At 39.2% G+C, this 20,541-nt stretch overlaps 1 protein-coding gene across 4 annotated transcripts in view; it reads left to right on the top strand.

Annotated features, from left to right (window-relative positions):
* Positions 1-20,541, top strand: part of itprid2 (ITPR interacting domain containing 2) — a 47,910-nt gene that overhangs the window by 1,786 nt on the left and 25,583 nt on the right. For all 4 annotated transcript variants that reach the window (XM_042426231.1, XM_042426230.1, XM_042426229.1 and 1 more), the window contains exons 2-6: positions 8,127-8,249; positions 11,963-12,127; positions 13,051-13,093; positions 16,187-16,236; positions 16,454-16,507. In XM_042426231.1, coding sequence (XP_042282165.1) covers positions 8,207-8,249; positions 11,963-12,127; positions 13,051-13,093; positions 16,187-16,236; positions 16,454-16,507 — 355 coding nt within the window. In that variant the 5' untranslated portion in view covers positions 8,127-8,206. The remainder of the gene's footprint in view (positions 1-8,126; positions 8,250-11,962; positions 12,128-13,050; positions 13,094-16,186; positions 16,237-16,453; positions 16,508-20,541) is intronic.

Genomic DNA, 20,541 nt, shown 5'->3' with positions numbered 1-20,541 from the left:
AGTGTTTTTTTTCCCAAAAGTTACAGTCTTTTTGCTATTGAAGCACAAAGAGGGAATTTTATACTAAAAAGACTGAAGATGTCGTCTTGATTTGTCTAACTCAGACAACTGGAGACTCATACTAAAGAGGACATGTCATGCTTTTTGTGGTTTTCTGTTATTCATATCCTGTTATGATGTTGGATATCTATGTTAAACTTGGTTGAAGCTCCAAAACTTGAGTTTAGCGTATGTAGAAATGCTGCCTGCCAGTCAAAAGTCAGGGCTTCAACTTGCTCTGAACACTTTGTTTTTCAACTGATGCCAATGCGCTGATGTCGGCTCATCACAGATGCCCATAATCGGCTGTCTGTTCCTTAGCTTTGGTTGCTAAGGTTGTTGCTAAGGTTTGTTGCTAAGGTTGCCCACTCTCTGATTTCAGATCAAGTTTCGGCTCAAACGTGTACGGATGTTTTTGAGAAGTTGACATTTCGAGTAAAGAAGGAGAAAAAGTGGTGAAATCTAATTTAGTTTGTTTCATGGTTTGTTGACGTCTGGAGCCCGGTGGAAGTCTCTCCTGATGGTCAGCTTTCAAGAGCTGGCCAATCAGAACAGAGTGGGCTCATCAGGAGGCGGGCCTTAAAGAGACTAAAGGAGCTAAAACAGCCTGTTTCAGACAGAGGCTGAACTGAGGGGCTGTGTAAAGGCTCAGTATGAGTTTTTTGAACTGCAGATTATGCAAAGATATTCTAGTAAAGCCCCAGATTAAAAATATAGACCTTGAACTGTGCAGAATATGTCCCCTTTAACTTCAGGTTAACTTTAGAATGCGTTTTTGAGTGTGGACTGTGGATTTTGTCCCCCATCACTTACACTGGAATCACTTTAGGGTCTCCATGCAACCAGTATGGACAGGAGGAACAATTACAACAACTCATATGGGCAGGTGACTATTGTTATAAGACAGACTTGAAAACATGTGAACCTAACCCTCAAGGGAATGATTCAACATTTTGGGAAATACACTTATTTGATTATTGGGTCAGAGTTCGATGACAGATTGATACCACTCTCATGTCTGTCTGTTAAATATGAAGCTACAACCAGGAGCCGGTTAGCTCGGTTAGACTGGAAACAAGAGGAAACAGCTAGCAGCTCTAAAGTTCACTAATTCACATTTTATGTCTCGTTTGCTTAGTTTGTAAAAAAAAAAAAAAAAAAAAACTGAGGTGAGATGCAAATTGTTTTAACAGTTCTGTAAACTGACAAAGAAGAATTACACCGGTGTCAGAATGACAAACAATGGAAACTGGAATAATATCAGGAGATAAAAAGTGGGATGCAGTGAATGATGATGATGATGATAGTGGTGATGGTGACAGTGATGATGCTGATGATAGTTGTGTGTGGGGCTGCAGGTCGGTCATGGAGCTGTTGTGTATCAGGTGACAGCAGCTCAGTCCAGCCCTCCAGGTTCAGCTCTGAGCAGGTCATGTGACTTCCTGGGAACTTGTTCCTTTTGTAACATGATGATATGGGCGACAGTTGTCTTTTCCTGATCTTAACGATGCAGTTTAATTCACTGACTCATTTTTCATCAGTGGTGGAGGAAGTATTCAGTTCCTTTGCTTAAAGGATCACTTGAGACAGTGTTACGTGCTGCTAGTATAACACACTCGAATTTCCGTCCAAACTTTTGTCGAGTTGCATTGTGGGCAATGTAGGTGCCGCGTTGTGACAAGGAATAAGAATGCACGGATGAAAAAGACGATATATCTGGTTCTGCTGCATTGATTTTGATTTAAAGAAGAAATGTCCATCATGAGTCCGACAGTGTTATAGGAGTGCAACGCTAAACTGGTGGAGGACTTTTTAAAGTAAAAGTCATCTTACTTCACTGTAAAAAATACACAATACTATTTCTAGTATTATCAGCAAATTCTACTTAAAGCATCAATAGTAAAAGTACTCATGATGAAGCAAATGTTTATTACACATTATATTATTTTATCATTAAAGACACATATACTGTATGTATCTAATTACTGCTAAACCTCTGCTTGTCAGTTTAATGTGTCATGTTCATATGTTTTACGTAAAATTAGAATATTCAAATATCTGATAACTCCATCTTTCAGGTAAATGTAGTGGACTAAAAGGAACAATATTTCCTTCTGAAATATAGTGGTAAAGTAGCATACAATGGAGATGCTCTAGTAAGATAGTACAAGTGCCTCAACTTTGTACTTAGTACAATACTTGAGTAAAGGTGCTTAGTTAGTTCTCACCACTGCTTGTCATATGTGTCTCAGTGAAATAAACAGTGAATGACTGTGCCAAAGGAAAGCATTTCTCTGATGCTTTATGGCGTCATTAGACTCATGGTGGCTATTGATCATCAGTGGTCATAAATCCAGATAAGAAGGTAAAGCCTCTGCTCAGTGTGCTGTAACCATGACATAAGTATGATGTAAACAGGCCGTGTCCTCTCCCAGTGAGCACTGATCACTGTCTGTGAGATGGAGGCTCAAGTGTCAGCTCAGCTGGAGAGTTCGCTGTGTTCAAGCTGCGGGAAATAGACTGTAACAGTATGATTTCATTCATACAGTCATGACCTCTGAGTCTGGTTTCTCTCAGAGTCAACAGGTTAACTTCTGCTGGATGCTTACAGACAGACTGGATATTCATACAGTCAGTGGATCAGCTTTTCTCAAAGACATTCGATTTACAATGACATAAAACAGAGAGAGAGAAGCAGGAAGTCATCACATTTGAGAAACTGGAATCAGAACATGTTCTTTTGCTTGATAAACAACCTCATCATTTCAGCTTTTTGAAGTGCTTTTAAATGTGGTTATTGAGCTTTAATTAAGTCTAAAAACCTTTACCTATTGACCAAATGTAGCCTAGTTTGACCTGAAAATCACTAAATCTTTGCATACTGTGAAGCAGCACAGTGAAACAGCAGCATTTTAGTTGTGTTCACACTAATGAGAATACATTTGAAAATCGGTGCACCCATATACACTGATCTGCTGTTTACTACCAGTAAATACAGAACTTTTCCAAAATGCTGATTTAGTGTTTCAGTATCAGATCACACTATCCACCTGCTGTCACTGACAAAGTCATGTTGGTGATTCTGTTAAGATGACTACACCTGAGATCAAATCGCGATTTGAAAGAGTAGTATTCCCTAATCACAGGAGATGTAGAACAGGCCTTTTTCACTTGTCATAGAATAACCACAGGTGATACTAATAACATTAACAATTAAGAAGAAACAACTAAACATCTATTTTATGAATGTCAGTAGACATCAGGATTTTAGAAAACCAATTTACTTTAAACCAACCATTCAATGAAGCTGGGAGCCAAGGATCTAATACTATATTATGAAAACAAAACCAGAAAGTTCAACAGGCTGTCATTTTATTAATTTTACTAGGAAAATTTCATATCCATATATCCAAATTCTTGAGGTCATGCCCATCGTCTGTCCAACTTATAAACAATAAGAAATGTGCACATACAGTTAGTATGCTCCAGGAATGTTTGAAAGGAATCTGATTTTATTGCTTACCTTTTCTGTTAAGTTATTTTTATTTATTTCTATTATAACTTTTACCCCATGTCCTGTTACCATGTTGAATGTATCAACCAATTGAAAGTGAAATCATACCTGTTATGTTATCTTTATTTCATAATGATGCCTAAGTGTTTTCTATTGTCTTAATGTCACACATGTTGCAAGTGGCAGCTCTATAAATAAAAAGATACAGGGTGTGCTTCTCAGTCTGCCACGATATCAAAAAACAGAGCTGTAGACGTTTTAAAGTGATCCATTCTAATAATAGACTGTATTGTAACAATAATGAAAGCAGTAATGCTGCATTCACATGGATTCACTGAATTTATTCTTTTTTAAAGACCAGTGTTTAGAATTCAGTGGCATCTGGTCGTGAGGTTGCAGATTGCAACAATCCGAATACCATGGTCCTTTAAATTAATATATTTTTTTAAAAAAAAGCAATTCTTTAGTTATTAAAAAGAACCAATAAGAGTATCAATAAAGAACCGGGACAATAAGGAGTATCGATATGAGTAGTAGTATTGATTAAATCCTAACGATACTCACCCCCCACGGATTCAGGGTTGTAAAACCGTCTGTTCTTTCAGTCTGTGAAGCTAATGTTAACATTAGCTAAAGCAGCTACCAAGCAACATCAACAGTATCTATTGTCAATCAAAACATTGTGAGATGCGACTAAACAGCAGTTTATTATTATTTATTGCAGTAACTGACCAACTCTTCACTGTTATCAATAAATATAACGCAACTTATGTATGTCATGATTATATTTCACAGTTAGTAATGTCAAGAACACCACAGATGTAATAAATGAGAGCTAAATTGGTTGTTTTTTCTTTGAATAAACAGGCAAATTTATGTTTATGTTGACTTTTCTCTGACTGGTTTTGAAAAAAGAATATATTTTATCTGATTCTATTCATGTGGAAACAATACAAATTTGTGATTATGCTCGATAAAAATGTCTTGTTTAATACTATTTAGACAGTAAATACAGGCCGATGATTTAATTGAAAGAAAATGATGGCAGTGTAAACAGAATCACTCCGCTCTCAATGGATCTGTGGTCAGATACGTGCCTTTTGTCGAGGGTGTTGAATAAATGTTTAGAGATGTGAGGACATATGTTTGATTCTTTGTACTGTGCGTGAGGCACAGTATCTAACATTAAAGCCCCGTCTGCTGTAGGTTGTTGATATTTCAAACTGTTTATGGATGTTACATTGGTTTACTGGACTGTTTTGTGGGGGTGGAGCCTAATGATGGTGATGTCAGTCTTTCAGTTTGCCCAATAAGTTGGTCTCAAGCAAGATGTCGCAACAGTCTTTCAACATTTTTGACCTCAGAGATTCTAAAGTGGTTTGGTAAGAAACGTACATACATACAAAACATCCATCTTGTTTGTTTCAAAGGAGACTATGGGGCGCCTTTAATATAAAAATATCCAGCAATCTTTTAATGACAATTTGAAGTACTTGACAGCTTTTCATACTTCACACATTCTGGTCTGTACTCAAAAGTCAGATACCCAGCCCTTTTCTATGGATGTTGTGATGTTTTTTTCACCATGAAAACTTGTCAACCTGAAATCCTTTAATAACTGACAGAATCCAAACACACACAGCTTCTGTTCTCTGTGAGGGACGGATATGAGGGATGCATATTTGTTAAAGCCTCCTTTAAGCCTACAGGAGCAGAGTGTTTGATACTGATAGATTCTGAGGATGTGATGAGGGTGAAAAACAGTTTACCGGCTTGTCACTAGTACTCATGTGTTCACTTACATATGATAAAGACTCACTATCGGCACACAGTCTGCGTGTGTTGTTGTTTTCTAACATTCCAGTTTGTTTTGCATTTGGAAGAGTGATCTAAAAATAAATCTATCCCTCCCTCAACCCCCTATCTCCCTCTCTCGGACAGGAAGTCATTCTGTTCTTCATTCTAAACACTCGTTTCCTGTTTCACACGTTCTCATTTAGATTTGGCTGCATGCTCCACTTTTTTTTCTCCCTCCTCCTTTCCATCATTGTTCCTCCATCTGTATTTTACTATGTTTACCTCTGTGCTTTAGGTTTCTCCTCATCATCTCATTATCTTTTTGGCTTGACTTCATCAGGGGGCCCTGCCCTATATACGCAAATGTCTGTCCCTAACTGACTGACTGATGAAGTTACATCATTGGTTGGCCTTCAAACACTCAGTTGACCAATGGTGTAACTTCATCAGTCACCTCAGCTGAGTGTCACCACATCATGTAGCCATCATTTCAAACTCAAAGCCCTCTAGCATTTCATACACGGTCTTGCCATAGACTGGGTTTTGACCTAGTCTTGTTGCTATGTTGATATCATCTTGTTCATGTGTTCATATGGAGTTTGATTTCAGTAAATTACTCTGTGACTCATTCTGCATGTTAGCTATTATTAGCAACCATGTAACCAAATGACGCACAATATTATTATATTGCTGTACATAAACTGTGATCTCGTTCCTGTTGGTATGAACAGTCGGCTGCTGGGACTCAGCCAGCAGTTTGCCTGAGACTGAGAGAATGAGTGCCCAGTGTGTTTTTTTCATGTGTGTGTGTGACAACAGGAAAGCTTGAGAACTTTACTCTAACTGAAATAAACAACTTGGACCAGAAAGAATGCTGCTAATATTTATTTTTATTAACAATTAATCTGTTGATATTGTAATTTAATCTACAAAATGTCAGAAAATAGTAAAAACTGTCCAAGGTGATGTCTTGTTTTGTCCAACAGTCCCAATCCTGAACATACTCAATTTAGAATGATATAAAATGGACACAAGCATCAAATCCTCACATTGGAGAAACTGGAGCCAGAGGATTCTTTTTGCTTTATAGTTCTCTTAAATGACTGATTGGAAAAATTGTTGTCAAGTTATTGTCTTGATCAAGTAATTCATTACTCAGATGAGACTACCGGGTAAGAGTTCATGTGTTTACGGAGTTTAAAACTTTCCAAGTTTTTGGATTCTAACATTTGCTAATTACCTCTAAACTCAAAAGTACTGCTGAGGTTGATGGAAATGTCATTAGTTTTACAGTAGTTGATCATAAACTAAAGTACTGGACAAAATTGACTTAACAAGGACACTCCAGGAAAAGTCAGAGAATCACCAAAGTTCTTACAATTCATCCTGGTGTTTGAACTAAATTTTATGTAAATCCATCAATAGTTGTTCAGAGATTTCACTCAAAACAACCAATGTCAACCTCATTGTGATAATAGAGCAGGGTTACTCAAATACAAGTCTTAGAGGTCCACTTACCAAATTCCCACCACATCATAGGTCAAGTAATGATGCATTAAATGATGATATTTCAGTACAAAAACTCCAGAAGTCTGTACATGAATAGCATTTCTGTATTAATGGGAGAAGTGACATCTTCAAACTTGGGCATAAAAGGTGTGAAGGCCAGGAGACACTAGTGTAAATGTTCATTAGTGAGTACTTCACTGTATTCATTGTTGAAAATGTTTGATTTTACAATGATTCTGCTGGAGTGTTGATATGACGACTTCAACTGATTCAGTTTTGTGGCTCTTACCTCCTTGTTTTTTTGGGATAGTTGTGTTTAAAACAGACCTGTTTGGTGTCATAGTGGTGTTTTACAGCACCACTCTTCATAATGGCCACTGTTTCATTGCAAATCAAGAACAATGGTCTTGTACTTCCCTCAGGCGTATTTCTCAGTCCACTCATCCTTAAACACACAGTTTTTCACTTGCAACCTTTCTTATTTTCAACTGGAGTTCCTATATCTGACAACAACCTTGCTAACTGCAGCGACTATCAACTAGCTGCATGATGACAGGTGATGGTATGTGATAGTGATGTAGGCCTATCACTTAAAAGTGGTCCCTGTCAGGTTGTGGTTAAATTTTGTTCACGGTCCAGATTAATTCCTATTCGGTCTGGATGTGGACTGGAGTTTGTCTGTTGAGTATGTATGCACTAGAGCAGTGGTCTTCACTACAGGTCTTCACTTTGCATGGGAGCCATACTGGCAGGAGACAGTCAATAGGAGAGCCACGTCTGTTGCAAAAACACCAAAAGCCACCCTAACCATGAAGTAAATCTGCCTCCTAATTTGTCATCCCATGACACACAATATATAATGCAGCCAATACAATCTGAATTGAAAACAGGTTTACCTTAATGGGATGAGCGGAAGCAGACATGCATTTCCTTGACTTTCTTCATGTTATATTTGGAGTTTGTTGTTGCAATCCTGGTGAATTATGTGCATTAGCTGCATTATCATAATTATTAACTGTGATGCGAGCCACCAATTAAAGCTTTGCAAGTTGCGCAATGAGTAACACTGTGCTAGAGATCACCAAAGTCAGTAGGATTCATCCTCTGGGAACCATTAATGTCTGTACAAAATTTCATGGCTGTTCTTTTTGACAGCTGTGCCTGTGTGTGTGTGTGTAATCACAGCTGGTCTCAGTGTGGGTAATTTGGTCATCAAAATAAAGGCCTGTGCCTGTCTCTCTGTCTCTCTCTCTCTCGCTCTCCCCAGGTGTGTTACCTTTTGCTGATGTTGCTGTAGAGTCGTCAGTCTTCTCTGACTGACCTGAACCACACACACAGCAGGCAGATATGGAGAGTGGAGCTCTGGGAATGGACACCAGCGCTGGTACAGGTGGGTTTTCCTATTTGCACACACACACACACACACGTCTGATGAAACACTGACTGTTTTGTGTGTGTTTGTGTGGGTGGGTGGGTGGGGCAGGGGTTTCTGTTAATAATACAATACAAGTGAATATGAATCTGCCCAATAGTTTCATGGCAGTCTAGCAGTGGATAATATTTTGTTCTGCCTCAAAATTGACTAACTTCTTATCTTGGTTAAAATGTAACTAATAGCCGTTTTCGACCAAACATTTCCAGGAAGTATGGAACCAGAGGAACTAAACCTTTACTGTATTTTATGTTTCCACTGCATCAGAAGAGCCGTGCCGATTAGGCAAAGTAGACCGGTGAAGGAATAATAAAACGTGAGCCACTGAAACACAGTGTTGTCATGCTGTATTTTGTATCTACTGTATAGTACGCATCACTGGGTTGGTTTGAATGGGTATACTATCATACGCAAAATAAATGTATCTCCTTGTTCCTCCACCTGTAACAAAGGTTAAGTCCCTGAGTTCCTCTAAAGGTTTTTGATCCCCTGGAAGTTACAGCAGTGGAAACAACCTATAAGCTATATAAGCTAAGCTACCTGAGTTACTGTAACTCAACACATTATAAGCCACAATCGATACTCCTAGCTGTATATTTGGTTGTTACTTTGAAGCAGCTGCAGGAAGTGCTTTGTTTAAATGGAAACAAACAAATTGGATTCCATAATTCTTTCATCTTTCAGTATTACTTTGTCCACATGACACATTGTGCTCAGAGGGTTTATGTCTTTGCTGGCAAATGATGATGTTGGTCAGCCTGTACATCTGTTCAGCAGGATCCTTCAGGATCAACTGCAGGCTGAACGAAGGATGCTTTTCCTTCATGTAACCAGGTTAAAGTCTTACCGAGGTTAAAATCTATTTTTCAAAAGAGGCCTATTCCAGAAGACAGCGTAAAAACCTACAGACAATAACAACATGCTAAGAAAACTGCCGTACATGACACAAAAGAGCATTAAAAATATCAAGTTAAGATGCATGTACAGGTATTTGAGTTTTTAAAAATTATCAATAAATTACAAACAAAACAACAAGACCGCTTAAAGAAAAAAGCTGTAAAATGGACAATTTCAATCCTGTTTTAATGACCCCATGACCTTTCCTCTAGAGCCATCCTTAAAAGACAGGTTCACCATTTTTCAAGTGTCTTTAAACAACAGTCATGTGTCCATATGAAGGTTTTCCTCGTTGTTATCATTCCTCCTGTTCATACCGGCTATTAAAAGATCCCCTTCAAACATGCTTTCAGTGTAAGTGATAAAGGCCAACATTCCACAGTGTGTCCACACAGTCATTTTATGCAAAAATGCATTTAAAAGTTGATGTGAAGCTTCTATGAGGCTTCAGCAGTCTGAGTTAGTCATATCAAGTGGATATCTGACACATTTACAGTCTTTTTAGCATCAAATTTCCTCTTTGTGTTTCCTCAGACAGTGTTTCCCTGTTGAGCTGCGGTGGAAGTATAGTAACAAAAAGAGGGACTTTGGCACTAAAAAGACTGTAACGTTGAAAGATATCTGTTTGATTTGACTCATTTGGACGCTGAAGCTTCATATTAGCTTCAGATAAACTTTTAAATACATTTTTGTACAGAAGGAGGACTGTGGATTTTGTCCTCCATCACTTACATTTTAAGTGCATTATGAAGGGATCTTCTAATGGTCAGTATGAACAGGAGGAATGATTACAGCAAGAAAAACATTGTTTTGTATGTAATTACTGTATGTATTTATATTTTTTATATATACTTTTCTTTATACACCTTAAGGAGGGTACCAATGTAACTTTACTCTTTTATGGCCGGTGGTGGAAGAAGTACTCAGATCCACTGTGTCTACTTAAGTAAAAGTACATAACAAAATGTAAAATATCTGTAGTAAAAGTAGTGGTTTGGTCCCTCTGACTGATATTTTTCTACTTTAATACTTTAATTTGTCCCCCATCTGTAGTTTGAACTATTTTATATACAGTTAACTAGTTTAGTCCAGTTGTTCCCAACCTAGGGGTCAGGCCCCTCCAAAGGGTCACCAGATAAATCCGAGGGGTCGAGAGATAATTAATGGGAGAGGAAAGAAGAAAAACAAAGTTCTGATACACAAATCTGTTTGATTTCTTTCTCTAATCTTTGATTTTTGGGTAAATATTGGATCATTTGAACATTTATTGAAATGAAACCTACCTTGAATGAAACCTTGAAAGTTTAGAGGGAAAAATTTTATTTTTGGTCTCCCTTAGAGTAGTTTTGCATGATTACCAGTTCAAAAAACTCCTTATTTATCTTATACTGGCCCTTTATGCAGCCCCTCAGTTCAGCCTCTGTCTCTTAAAAGGCAGTTTTAGATCCTGTCTCTTTAAGGACCCCTCCAGATGAGCCCACTCTCAAAATAGAAAAAACTGGTGGAAACTCAGCTTTCAGAGGAGTCTGAAGCTGGTGCTTTCTGCTCACAGGGATTACTTCTACATAAGTTTACCTCATTATTTGACACCTTGGCCACGTTTAATATGAACATTTGACATTGCAACATTACATATATGACTGAAAATAAGGAAAAGCATAATAGATCCCTTTTAACAACTCAGACATCTGAAATGTGACCCCGACTACACTCTGCTTTTTGTAAGACATCAAAAGCCAAAAAAGTTGGAAACCACTGGTTTCATCTTTAACAATGTGTTGTATTTTAAAAGCTTGTTATATTATCCATTGTGTCAAATCTTCATCAGAAAAGTGACTAAAACTGTCAAATAAATGTAGTGAAGTAGAAAGTACAATATTTCCTCTGAAATGTAGTGGAGTGGAAGTATAAAGTAGCATCAAATGGAAATACTCAAGTAAAGTACAAGTACCTCAAAATTGTACTTAAGTATGATACTTGAGCAAATGTACTTAGTTACTTTGTACCACTGTTTATAGCCTCATCACAGCAAAAAGTGGCAGAGTGATATTTCTTTACAAATCGTTTTGATTATAGACGGTACAATGAACTTGCGATCTTTTATTTTAATTTTTTTTTAGGAGCTTGCTGTCTTGCTGTGTAGATTACTCACAAGCGCACTAGCAAGCCATCTAGCTTGCAAAATAAAAACAATGCACATTTATGAGCAGCTACTCTCCACCATACCAGTTGCTAGCTCATGACCGACTGTAAACTGTCCCCGAGGGCTTTGGCACAACAGTTACCTAAAACAGTAGCATCCTCCGTTTGCTAATCTATTTTGTGACTGCCAATTCAAGGTTAGCTGTGTTTAAATGGTTTGCTATTGTATGATGGTGCAAATTAGGGTGCTGAAGTTCATCAACATTAATCTTTAAGTGACTGTTCCACACAGATTTACCTTGCTGATATGACTGAATTTTCAAATATATTGGAATTCAAGGTGCTGATATAAAAGATATCACATTGCCATTAATGCTGGTGTGGCTGGTCCTCAGTTGTGTTTGGAGTGACCCTTATGAAAGGTGGTTGAAAAGAACAGTTAGATGGTCTAGATATGTAGGGCGAGGACTGTTGCGTGTGATCACTCCACCTGACTCACCTGCTGTGTGTGTGTTTGTAATGAATCAGTTGTAGTTTCTGTTTGTCAGGTTGAATACCTGCCAAACCTGATTGATGACTTCACTGCGGTCAGGTTCTCAGGTTGACAGATTATTTGCCTCATTGATCCTCAGATCCCACAGTGCAGTCAGACTGCAGCATAGCCTGTCTGCGGCGTCGGGCCTGGGCCCAGAGTAGAGACTGGCAAGAAACAGAACCAGAGCACTGTGGCCCCCAGGGGCCCCAACAGAGCCAGACGGACTCTGAAGGGGATGCTCAGAGACCCTCAGAAGAACCAGGTGAGAACTTAACTGTCACCAAAGCAATGTTGTTAATGTGTGTCTTTAAACAACCTTGAATGTTGACTGTATTGTGAAAAAGCCAAATATTTCACATGAACCCTGTAGTGGCTGAGAAAATCCTATTTTCTGCTACAGTATCTGATATTCACTTTACTGCCAGCCACCATCCACTTTAGCTGGGTACCATTGTCAGGGCTAAATAGGGCCCAGATGATACATCAGCATGATAATGGTATCTTACTGCAGTTACATCAGTATCTCTGTATATGTTGACTGATAAGTAACAAGAAATTGCAGAACAGAAATTCCAGTAATTCTGTATATGGGGTGATTTGGGAACTATATCTCCATTACATAGTTTGTCTACTAGAGAGCACTGATAGTTTATTTTTCAGCCACAAAATATTGATATCTCAAATTTGTTGGCCTATGTTGGCCTCAAAAACACAGCTCTAATGCTGAAGTGTATTAAGCTGCTGGTCCACTGATGTTCTAATGTTCATTAGATGATGACTTAAGAAAAGTGACTGTATTGAAGTGAATGGGAAAAACCCCCAACTTTGTTTTTGTAATACATTGTTTTCCATAAGATATTAAGGCTTAAGGAAGGACATCGCTGGGTATTGGAGGTCGAAATGGATAATTTGGAAAATGGAAAAATAATTGACAGACTACTCAATAATTAAAATATCATTAGTTGCAGCCACAGCGGTGTAAACAGGGACTGGATGTGGCTCATTTAGATGTAAGCTGTGGTGCAATTGCAGCTAGCTGGCACCATAACTGTCATCAGCTGAGATGTTGAGAGTTATATACTGACGTCTGGCACCACTATAATATTTTTATAGCATGTTGTAATCACTGTTAGACACAGCGTCTGTTGGTTTTTGCTTTAACATGTTCATCTGTCTCTCTGTCAGGGCGTGTTCCTAACAAGATCACCAGCTGGCTGATTGAATGCAGGTACAGTATTCACTGACCATCTGATTAAAGGTATAATGTGTAAGAATTGGTCACTTGATCCAAACAAGTAGGGGTATCACACACACACACACACACACACACACACACACACACACACACACACACACAAGCATGAGCCACTCACCACCATTATTACTCACTGAATATGGCGTAAAGCTTACTGTTCACAGTGAATCTGTGCTATGGCGTCAGATCAGAAAGCAGTTGCACCATGGAGATAAGTTACAACATAACTCTAAGTAACAACTAAATATTTACACACATTCCCCTAGGGTAGGTGTAAATCATAAAATGACACAGAACTCACTAATGGTAAAACGTTTTTTCTGCCACACAGCATCATTTTTCCATTAATTGCTGCCATTTTACAACACAGTAATCCAGTAGAGACCTAATTTATTGATATGATGTTTCAATATCGATCCAGCTTACTTTGACGTGCTACGATGCCAAATGGCTCATATCGGCTTTCACATAGTTGGTGCAACCCAGTGCAGTTCGTCGGATCAGCTGACATGACCAGCTGATGCCTCCCAGCCTGCATCTGCAGCAGCAGCCTGATGTTCCTACAGTGTCGGTGCAACTTTCTAAATAGACATAATTTGGATAAACTGACCACATATTGGGAGTCTATGTTGTTACTTTCTCACCTGAAAAAATATTAAAACTTTATAAAGTGACATATTAACAGTCCTGCAGTAAAAAAAAAAAAATCATAAGCATTCAGCCTGGCTCCCGCAATTACTGCAGGTGCTACTTCTTCCTCTCATGTTGGACTGAGGGCAGACTGGGCGCTATAGTGACTCACTATCACCCCTGTGGTACAGAGTTGTATTACACAAGACAGTATGGGCCAGATGGTGCCAGAGCTAACTGGTTAGCATGCTAACTTCAGTAGATATCTCTGCAACACAATACATGTACATAATGTCTAAACTGTTATTTCTAAACATTCTGTTGATAATTTTAGATAATTTGGGAATGTTTTAAACTAAAATTCTGGCCAATTTTTACACATTATGCCTTTTTAAAGGACGCGCAACGTATCCTACCATCTGATTGGCATGTGTTAAAGCAGTGCAGATTTTTCATATAAAGGTGCTTAAATGTTGACTGTGATGGATTATCTATCTGCAGCCAGTTACAGGATACTGCAAGTTCATTGTCTTAGAAATTAATTGAAACCAATGTCCTCCTGGAAGGAAGAAAATCAATCAAAAACTAATGGATAAATAGAAAATGATGAACATGAATGTACAGTAAATAAAATTAGTAGTTAATGGACTAAAATTTGAAAAGTCAGCAGTATGGACCTCTAAATTCTAACTGACTGGTTCAGTGACAGACTGAATGGTTTTCTTGCCTGATGGTTTATTGATATCTTGTGCGTGAAAGTGTATGTGTGTTTAGGAGCAGTGTTATCAGCTGCTGACGTAGAACCAACACAGTCAACGCCTAGACATAAAACACACAGAATACATACACTTATAAAAAGAGAAGACCAACGCCCAGAGATAGGGCACATAGAGCCGCTAACGCAAAGGAAGAAGGAAAGAAAGATGCAGGAAGAAGCTGACAGAAGACGGAAAGAAAGGCCAAAAAAAGAAAGTAGAGTAAACAGAGGAGGGGTTCTTTCTGCTGAGTCAACACTGTTATCACACACACACACAGTATGAGCTGCTGTCACTCAAAAGCTTTTCAGTGCTGACGTGTCATAACACGATGATGTTGTAACATCAATGTGATAACATGACCAGAAGAATCAGAATTACAGGTTACTGTAGCAACAGCTGCAGGCCAGAGGCCTGGGGCCAACATGGCTGCCGTGGGACCACTGCGGCTGCGTGCTGTTATACAAGCGTCCGTGTGTGTTTGTTGAAGGCTGGCACGAAGTTTGTCCCATTGATAAGCTGTAGGTTGTGTAACAGCTCAGAGTTTCCAGTGTCCGGCTGCAGACAGCAGCTCAGACCCGCTGGCTTACTGCTACTGTCAACAAGGCTGATCTAGTTAGCCTGGGACAACTAGTCTGGTTAGTAGGACACCTGGGATAGGTACTAAGAACAGGATTTAGCCTGGGATATTGAGCATAGCCTGGTCAGTAGTAGCCTGGCCTAACCAGGAGTTTGCCTAGGATAGTGTACCTTCACCTGTCAGGCAGTTACCATAGGACTGTTGCCTTTTGTCTGATGGGCAGTTAGCCTTAGATTTTACATTTAGACATTTGGCAGATGCTTTTATCTAAAGTGACTTACAAGTGAGGCAAAACTGCCTGTCATGTTAAGGCTTATTTCCAATAGCCTTAACCTGACAGGCAGTCTTGCCTCGCTTTTAAGTCGCTTTAGATAAAAGCATCTGCCAAATGACTAAATGTAAAATCTAAGGAACTGCCCATGTTAGCCTGGGATAGTTAGCTTTAGCCAGACTAGAAGGAGCATGGTATACTTAGTTGTATCCTATTTAATGGATAACCTGAGATACTTTGCCTTATTCAGACAGGCTGTTAGTCTAGGTTTGTGAGCCTTAGCCAGACAGATTGTGATAGTGTTGCCTGGTCAGTAGTTAGCCTGGGAGTGTTGCACAACCAGGAATTAGCCTGGGACAGGTAAACCTGACCAGGTATTGGCTTTGGATAGTTAGTTTCATATATACAATGGGCTAGCTTGTTTACTTTAATTCAACCAGAAATGAGTCTGGGATAGTTTGCTTATATCGATCAAGGCTTAGCATGGGACATTACCCTCATTTTGACCAGTAGTTAGCCTGGAATAGATGCTCTAGCCTAGTTTGTTGTAAGCTAGCCTAGTCAGGACTGTGCCTTACCTTATCTGACAGCTAGTTGTATTATCTCAGGCTAAAGGTATTTTAAGCTAGCCTGATGTAGCAGTGACACTGACCTCCTCTGTGTGATTCGTCATATGATGAAAATGGCACAGGCAGTGTGTTTTGCCCTGTTTTTTGGGCTGACAGGAGCTGATGTGACCACACTGAGTGGTCTGTTTGACTTATATTTAATGGTCAGTTTATGGTTTGGGTGGATATATAAATCTCTCTTTTTCTCTGTTTCTCATCCAGGACTCCCCTCGGAGCCTCGCTAGATGACCAGAGTGCTTCTCCCAGCAGAGGTAATCCACATTTTCTGTGTGTGTGTATGTATCATATTGTGAAGACCCTAACCTGTTCGACTGATAAACCAGTCACAACTTGTTTTTAGGTTTGGGTTATCGTTGGGGTTGTGTGTCAGAAGTGGTTGAGAACTTTTTCTTACCCCGTGTTACTATTAATATGTTAATGTAGGGATTTTACAACTTTATTACTGTGTGTGTGTTTGTGTGAGAACAGGAGCGCTGAGGAACGGCTGCAGCTTTGAAGATGACCTTTCACTGGGAGCTGAAGGTCAGTACAGAGAAAAACTCACAATGAAAACGAGATTAGAGATTTCTGCTCATTGTTAGAAGTTTCCCACCCATGGTCTGCTAATTCTTAATTTTTACTGACGCAGGCAACTTATGGAACACTTTGACATTTTGAATCCTCTAGTTCTCCATCTATACAGAGTCAGATGCGAAGTTGGATATCATCAAGGCCACACCTTAAAAGTTGTCATGTAGTCATTTGAATCACTGAACTTTCTTTTTGTAGCTGTGTCATTGTACATGAAGCAAGACTATGCATTTCACAAGTCTTCTATGAAAAATTACGTAACCCCAAATCTAATTGTCATGGAAATGGAGAAGTGTGACTGAAAGGGAGGCCAGACCAGCGCAATGCATGCAGTACACAAACATGCACGTACACAGTGAGCCTGCGTAAGAAACCTCTTGAACAACTGTGGGTGTGAAAACCGCCCTAGCAGGCCTTAAAAGCAGTATCCATCTTTTCAACGATCCTACTGTAGACCAGTACAACTGTAGAAGAACTGAACATCTTGATCCTTCTTGTCGATTTTGGCTTACATTCAAATCAGCACTAACGTTAGCTACATAGGCAGTGGCTAAAGAAAACTCCTCTTCCCGCTGTTTCTCTTCTCTCTCCTCTCCTTTCTCCAGCAACTCTGAATGTGTGTCTGTCAGGACTCTCATTTTGAATTTCTGTTGGCTACGAATCCACATAACATGGCCGTATGGGGACAATAAAACTGTCCTCTTTGAACAGAAACCTGCTATGCTAGGTTGACTGGTTGAAATAATGCTGAACCACAGCACACATCAAACTCTTGCTGAAACACTTTCTGCTTCTTCTTTAGTGTCGTTTGCTGTTTAACAGCGGTTGGCAAACAATGAAAGGTTACAACACCTCCACCACCGAGGGATTTTTCAGATGCTTTCACATCACAGATAAACTTAAATCTTACAGGTAAAACTGTAGACTTTACATGTAGGCTGTTAAAGGTGTTAAGTCTGGGGAAGCTACTTTGCAGATGCACTGGACTGTAATGTAACTGGGCAGAAGCCATGAATAATAAAATATTCCTCAAAATTCCAGGTAAGGTGCATTGATGAGTAAGCATCAGTAATGACATTGAATATTTTCAAAAACCAAAGAATATGTAAAGGTGACAACAACAAGTAGCGACTGCATACCATATCAGAATTTCAGTCAGCCAACCTATGTCTAGACTTGGACCTCATTAGGGGTGTGCCATATCGTATTGTTCACAATAATATTGGTATAATTTTGAATATGATGAAAAAAAGAATCATATCGTCATAATGGAAATATCCCAAGTTGTTGACATAATGATGTCATACCGTCACACACAGTAACAACAAACATGGCTGAAAGCGAAAGTAACACTTCTACCAGCTCCACGCTGGAGGAGTTAGTTCTAAAAAGAGGAGCGACTTTAGTAGTGTGGAAGTAGTTTGGTTACATCAGATGTACAACAAAATGCGGTAATATTTAAGAAGTGCAAGAAGACTGTAACAACAAAAGGGGGCAGTACAACAAACTTATTTCACCACCTAAAGCAGAAGCACCTGGTTGAGTACAACGAGAGCCAAAAGTCCCGCAAGGAGAATTCTGTCACATCGTCATGACAATCATTATCTCAGAAATACCCTGAAATATTGTGATGTTATTTTAGGGCCATATCGCCCACCCCTAGACCTCGTCACTCGCCGCAAGAAAACCAAGCTCAGGACAGCAGCGAGTGGGGAATGCTGTATGGACAGCAGCTGTTGCAGAAAGTGTCAGCATAGCTTTCATGTAGAAGAGTGAGCAGAGCACTGAGGGCTTAAGTGACACCATAACATGGTACATTGGATATACATGTGCAGTGAAAAGAATATGCCATGTGGATGTAGTGGTAGACTCGAGTGGCCTGCCTGAACTGGCTCACAGGCTTCGCTTCATAAAATAAAGCTTTTTCATGACTAGTGACCCCCTCCACCTAATTGCAGCTTTAGCAATTAGAAAAGTGATCTCTTTTAAATCAGGACTTTGATATATAAAAGAATCACTCATTCAGATGTATGTGTGTTTGAAAAAAAAAAAAACCCTTCAAAATAATCAGCATGCATCTTGATCCCGAGTGTAAATGAAGGCGTGATGTCTGACAAACACAACAGTGTCAGTAGAATCAACAGTATGATACTCTGCTCCATCTTCATTCCTCACTCCTGTTTCTTCTTGAGGGAAAAGTCAACAGTCACGGAGGTGTGGAAACACTGCATGCATGATTGACTGTCCTCTGTGTGTGTCTTCTGTGTGTGTGTGTGTGTGTGTTTTCATTATTCCTCTGACCTGCTATGAATAGCGAAGTAATGGCTCTGATAGTGTGTGGGCATATATGTTATTGAGTGAACAATAGCCAGTAATGACTTTATGTTGAAGCACTGAACACGGACATGTTGGAATGCTCTGTGTGTGTGTGTGGTCAGCTGGTGTAGTCAGACTGAATAGATGCTAATGAGTTGATCTGAGAGGTCAGAGGGTTTGTAGATTCGATCAGGAATCTCAGATACATTTTAGTTACAACATAGTTACAGTTAACTTTATTTAATTTCATACAAACAACCAATAAATTTTATCTTTTTAGTATTAACATGTCCAGCTTTTATTTCCCAGCTGGATGAAAAACTAATTCTTCCCTAAAAAAACACTGAAAAAGCACATATGCTATAGTGAGGAGCTGGTTTGCAGATAGACATAAATGTTTATGTGGACATGACGTTAGGATGGAAAGATAATAGTACAGTTTTTAGATTTGGTTGTAGTTTTTGTTGAAAACCTAAGCAGCCTCTTTAGTTGCATGGCTCTGTCTACTTCCTGTATCAGCCTAAATCTCACCTCATGTCCTGACAGTAATTGCCTTAATCATGCTGAGAGATGATAAAAGTAGCTGATGTCCTCTGTGGTGCAGAAGGCTTTGGAGATGTCATGTATGAACAGATCCTAATAGTCTGTAATGATGTCAAACATTATCAAGGCAGGATGGGGCGGATTAAAGAGTTAATGTGGGAGTGCCATGGAAGTGAATCGGTGAATTAAAGGATTCAGGGTGAATAGGATGGAAGTGAATAAGTGTTTTAGTGTAAGGAGGCGAGTCGTCATCATGTTTGGCTCCTTTAATCCAGCTGTCTGTCAGAGGAAAAAAACACTGTGGATTCAAAGAAAGAAGAAGAAGATATTCAGCTGAAATGAAGTGGAAAAGAGAGAGACGCACTCAGACAGACAGTGGGAGGCCGACAGGTCTCAACAGGTTTTTCTGAACTGAGAAAGAAAACAACAGTCACACTTTCACCTGCTGATTAATTTCATTTCTCTGACACAATAAAAGTTAACCTGCGTCAGCTTCATTTATAAAGTCATAACAGCAGCAGATTTACTACTCAGAATTCTTAGTCATTTTGGAAACAGTAGGCCTCATGCAAGAACAGTATTTTTGTCCTAAAACTCTCTTATCTATTCTCTTAAAACTCTTTTATGTGAGGTTTTGCTTGTGTTCCAAGTCTCTTAACTGCCTGAACTTGTCGTAAATCGCTCGTTTCAGCCTGATGAATGTCACCTATTCATGACTAGGTGAGCGTTCGTGAGATGTGATCATTAGCAGGGTCCACGCCCCTAAAATGGCCTTATAAGGCTCCATCCGTTTGTGAATGGTGAGTTTCATTCACAAAAAAGTTCCCAAAGAGTAAAAAAACGCTGCACAGCTTCAAATCCTGCTTTAAGAAATCAGTAGACAAACATATGACAAATTCAGGAGCGTCAGTAGTAGAAAATATGAATCCAGCTGCCAACAATGTGTCATCAGAGCAGCTCTGTACTGTCACAGAGATAAAGAGGGAATGCTCTGACGTGAAATTAATTGTTAAAAAACGTCTTTCTACAGCAAAGCGGCCTGTGATTGAAGCGGGCAAAGGATCAGAGAGCTGCAGAGAGACACAGAGTTTCATAGCAACTACTGACATGTGGAAGCTTCTGCAGCA

This window comes from Thunnus maccoyii, chromosome 11 (genome assembly GCF_910596095.1).
Source record: "Thunnus maccoyii chromosome 11, fThuMac1.1, whole genome shotgun sequence".
NCBI lineage: Eukaryota > Metazoa > Chordata > Actinopteri > Scombriformes > Scombridae > Thunnus > Thunnus maccoyii.
The sequence above is the reverse complement of the archived record's forward strand: the minus strand, read 5'-3'. Positions and strand labels throughout refer to the sequence as shown.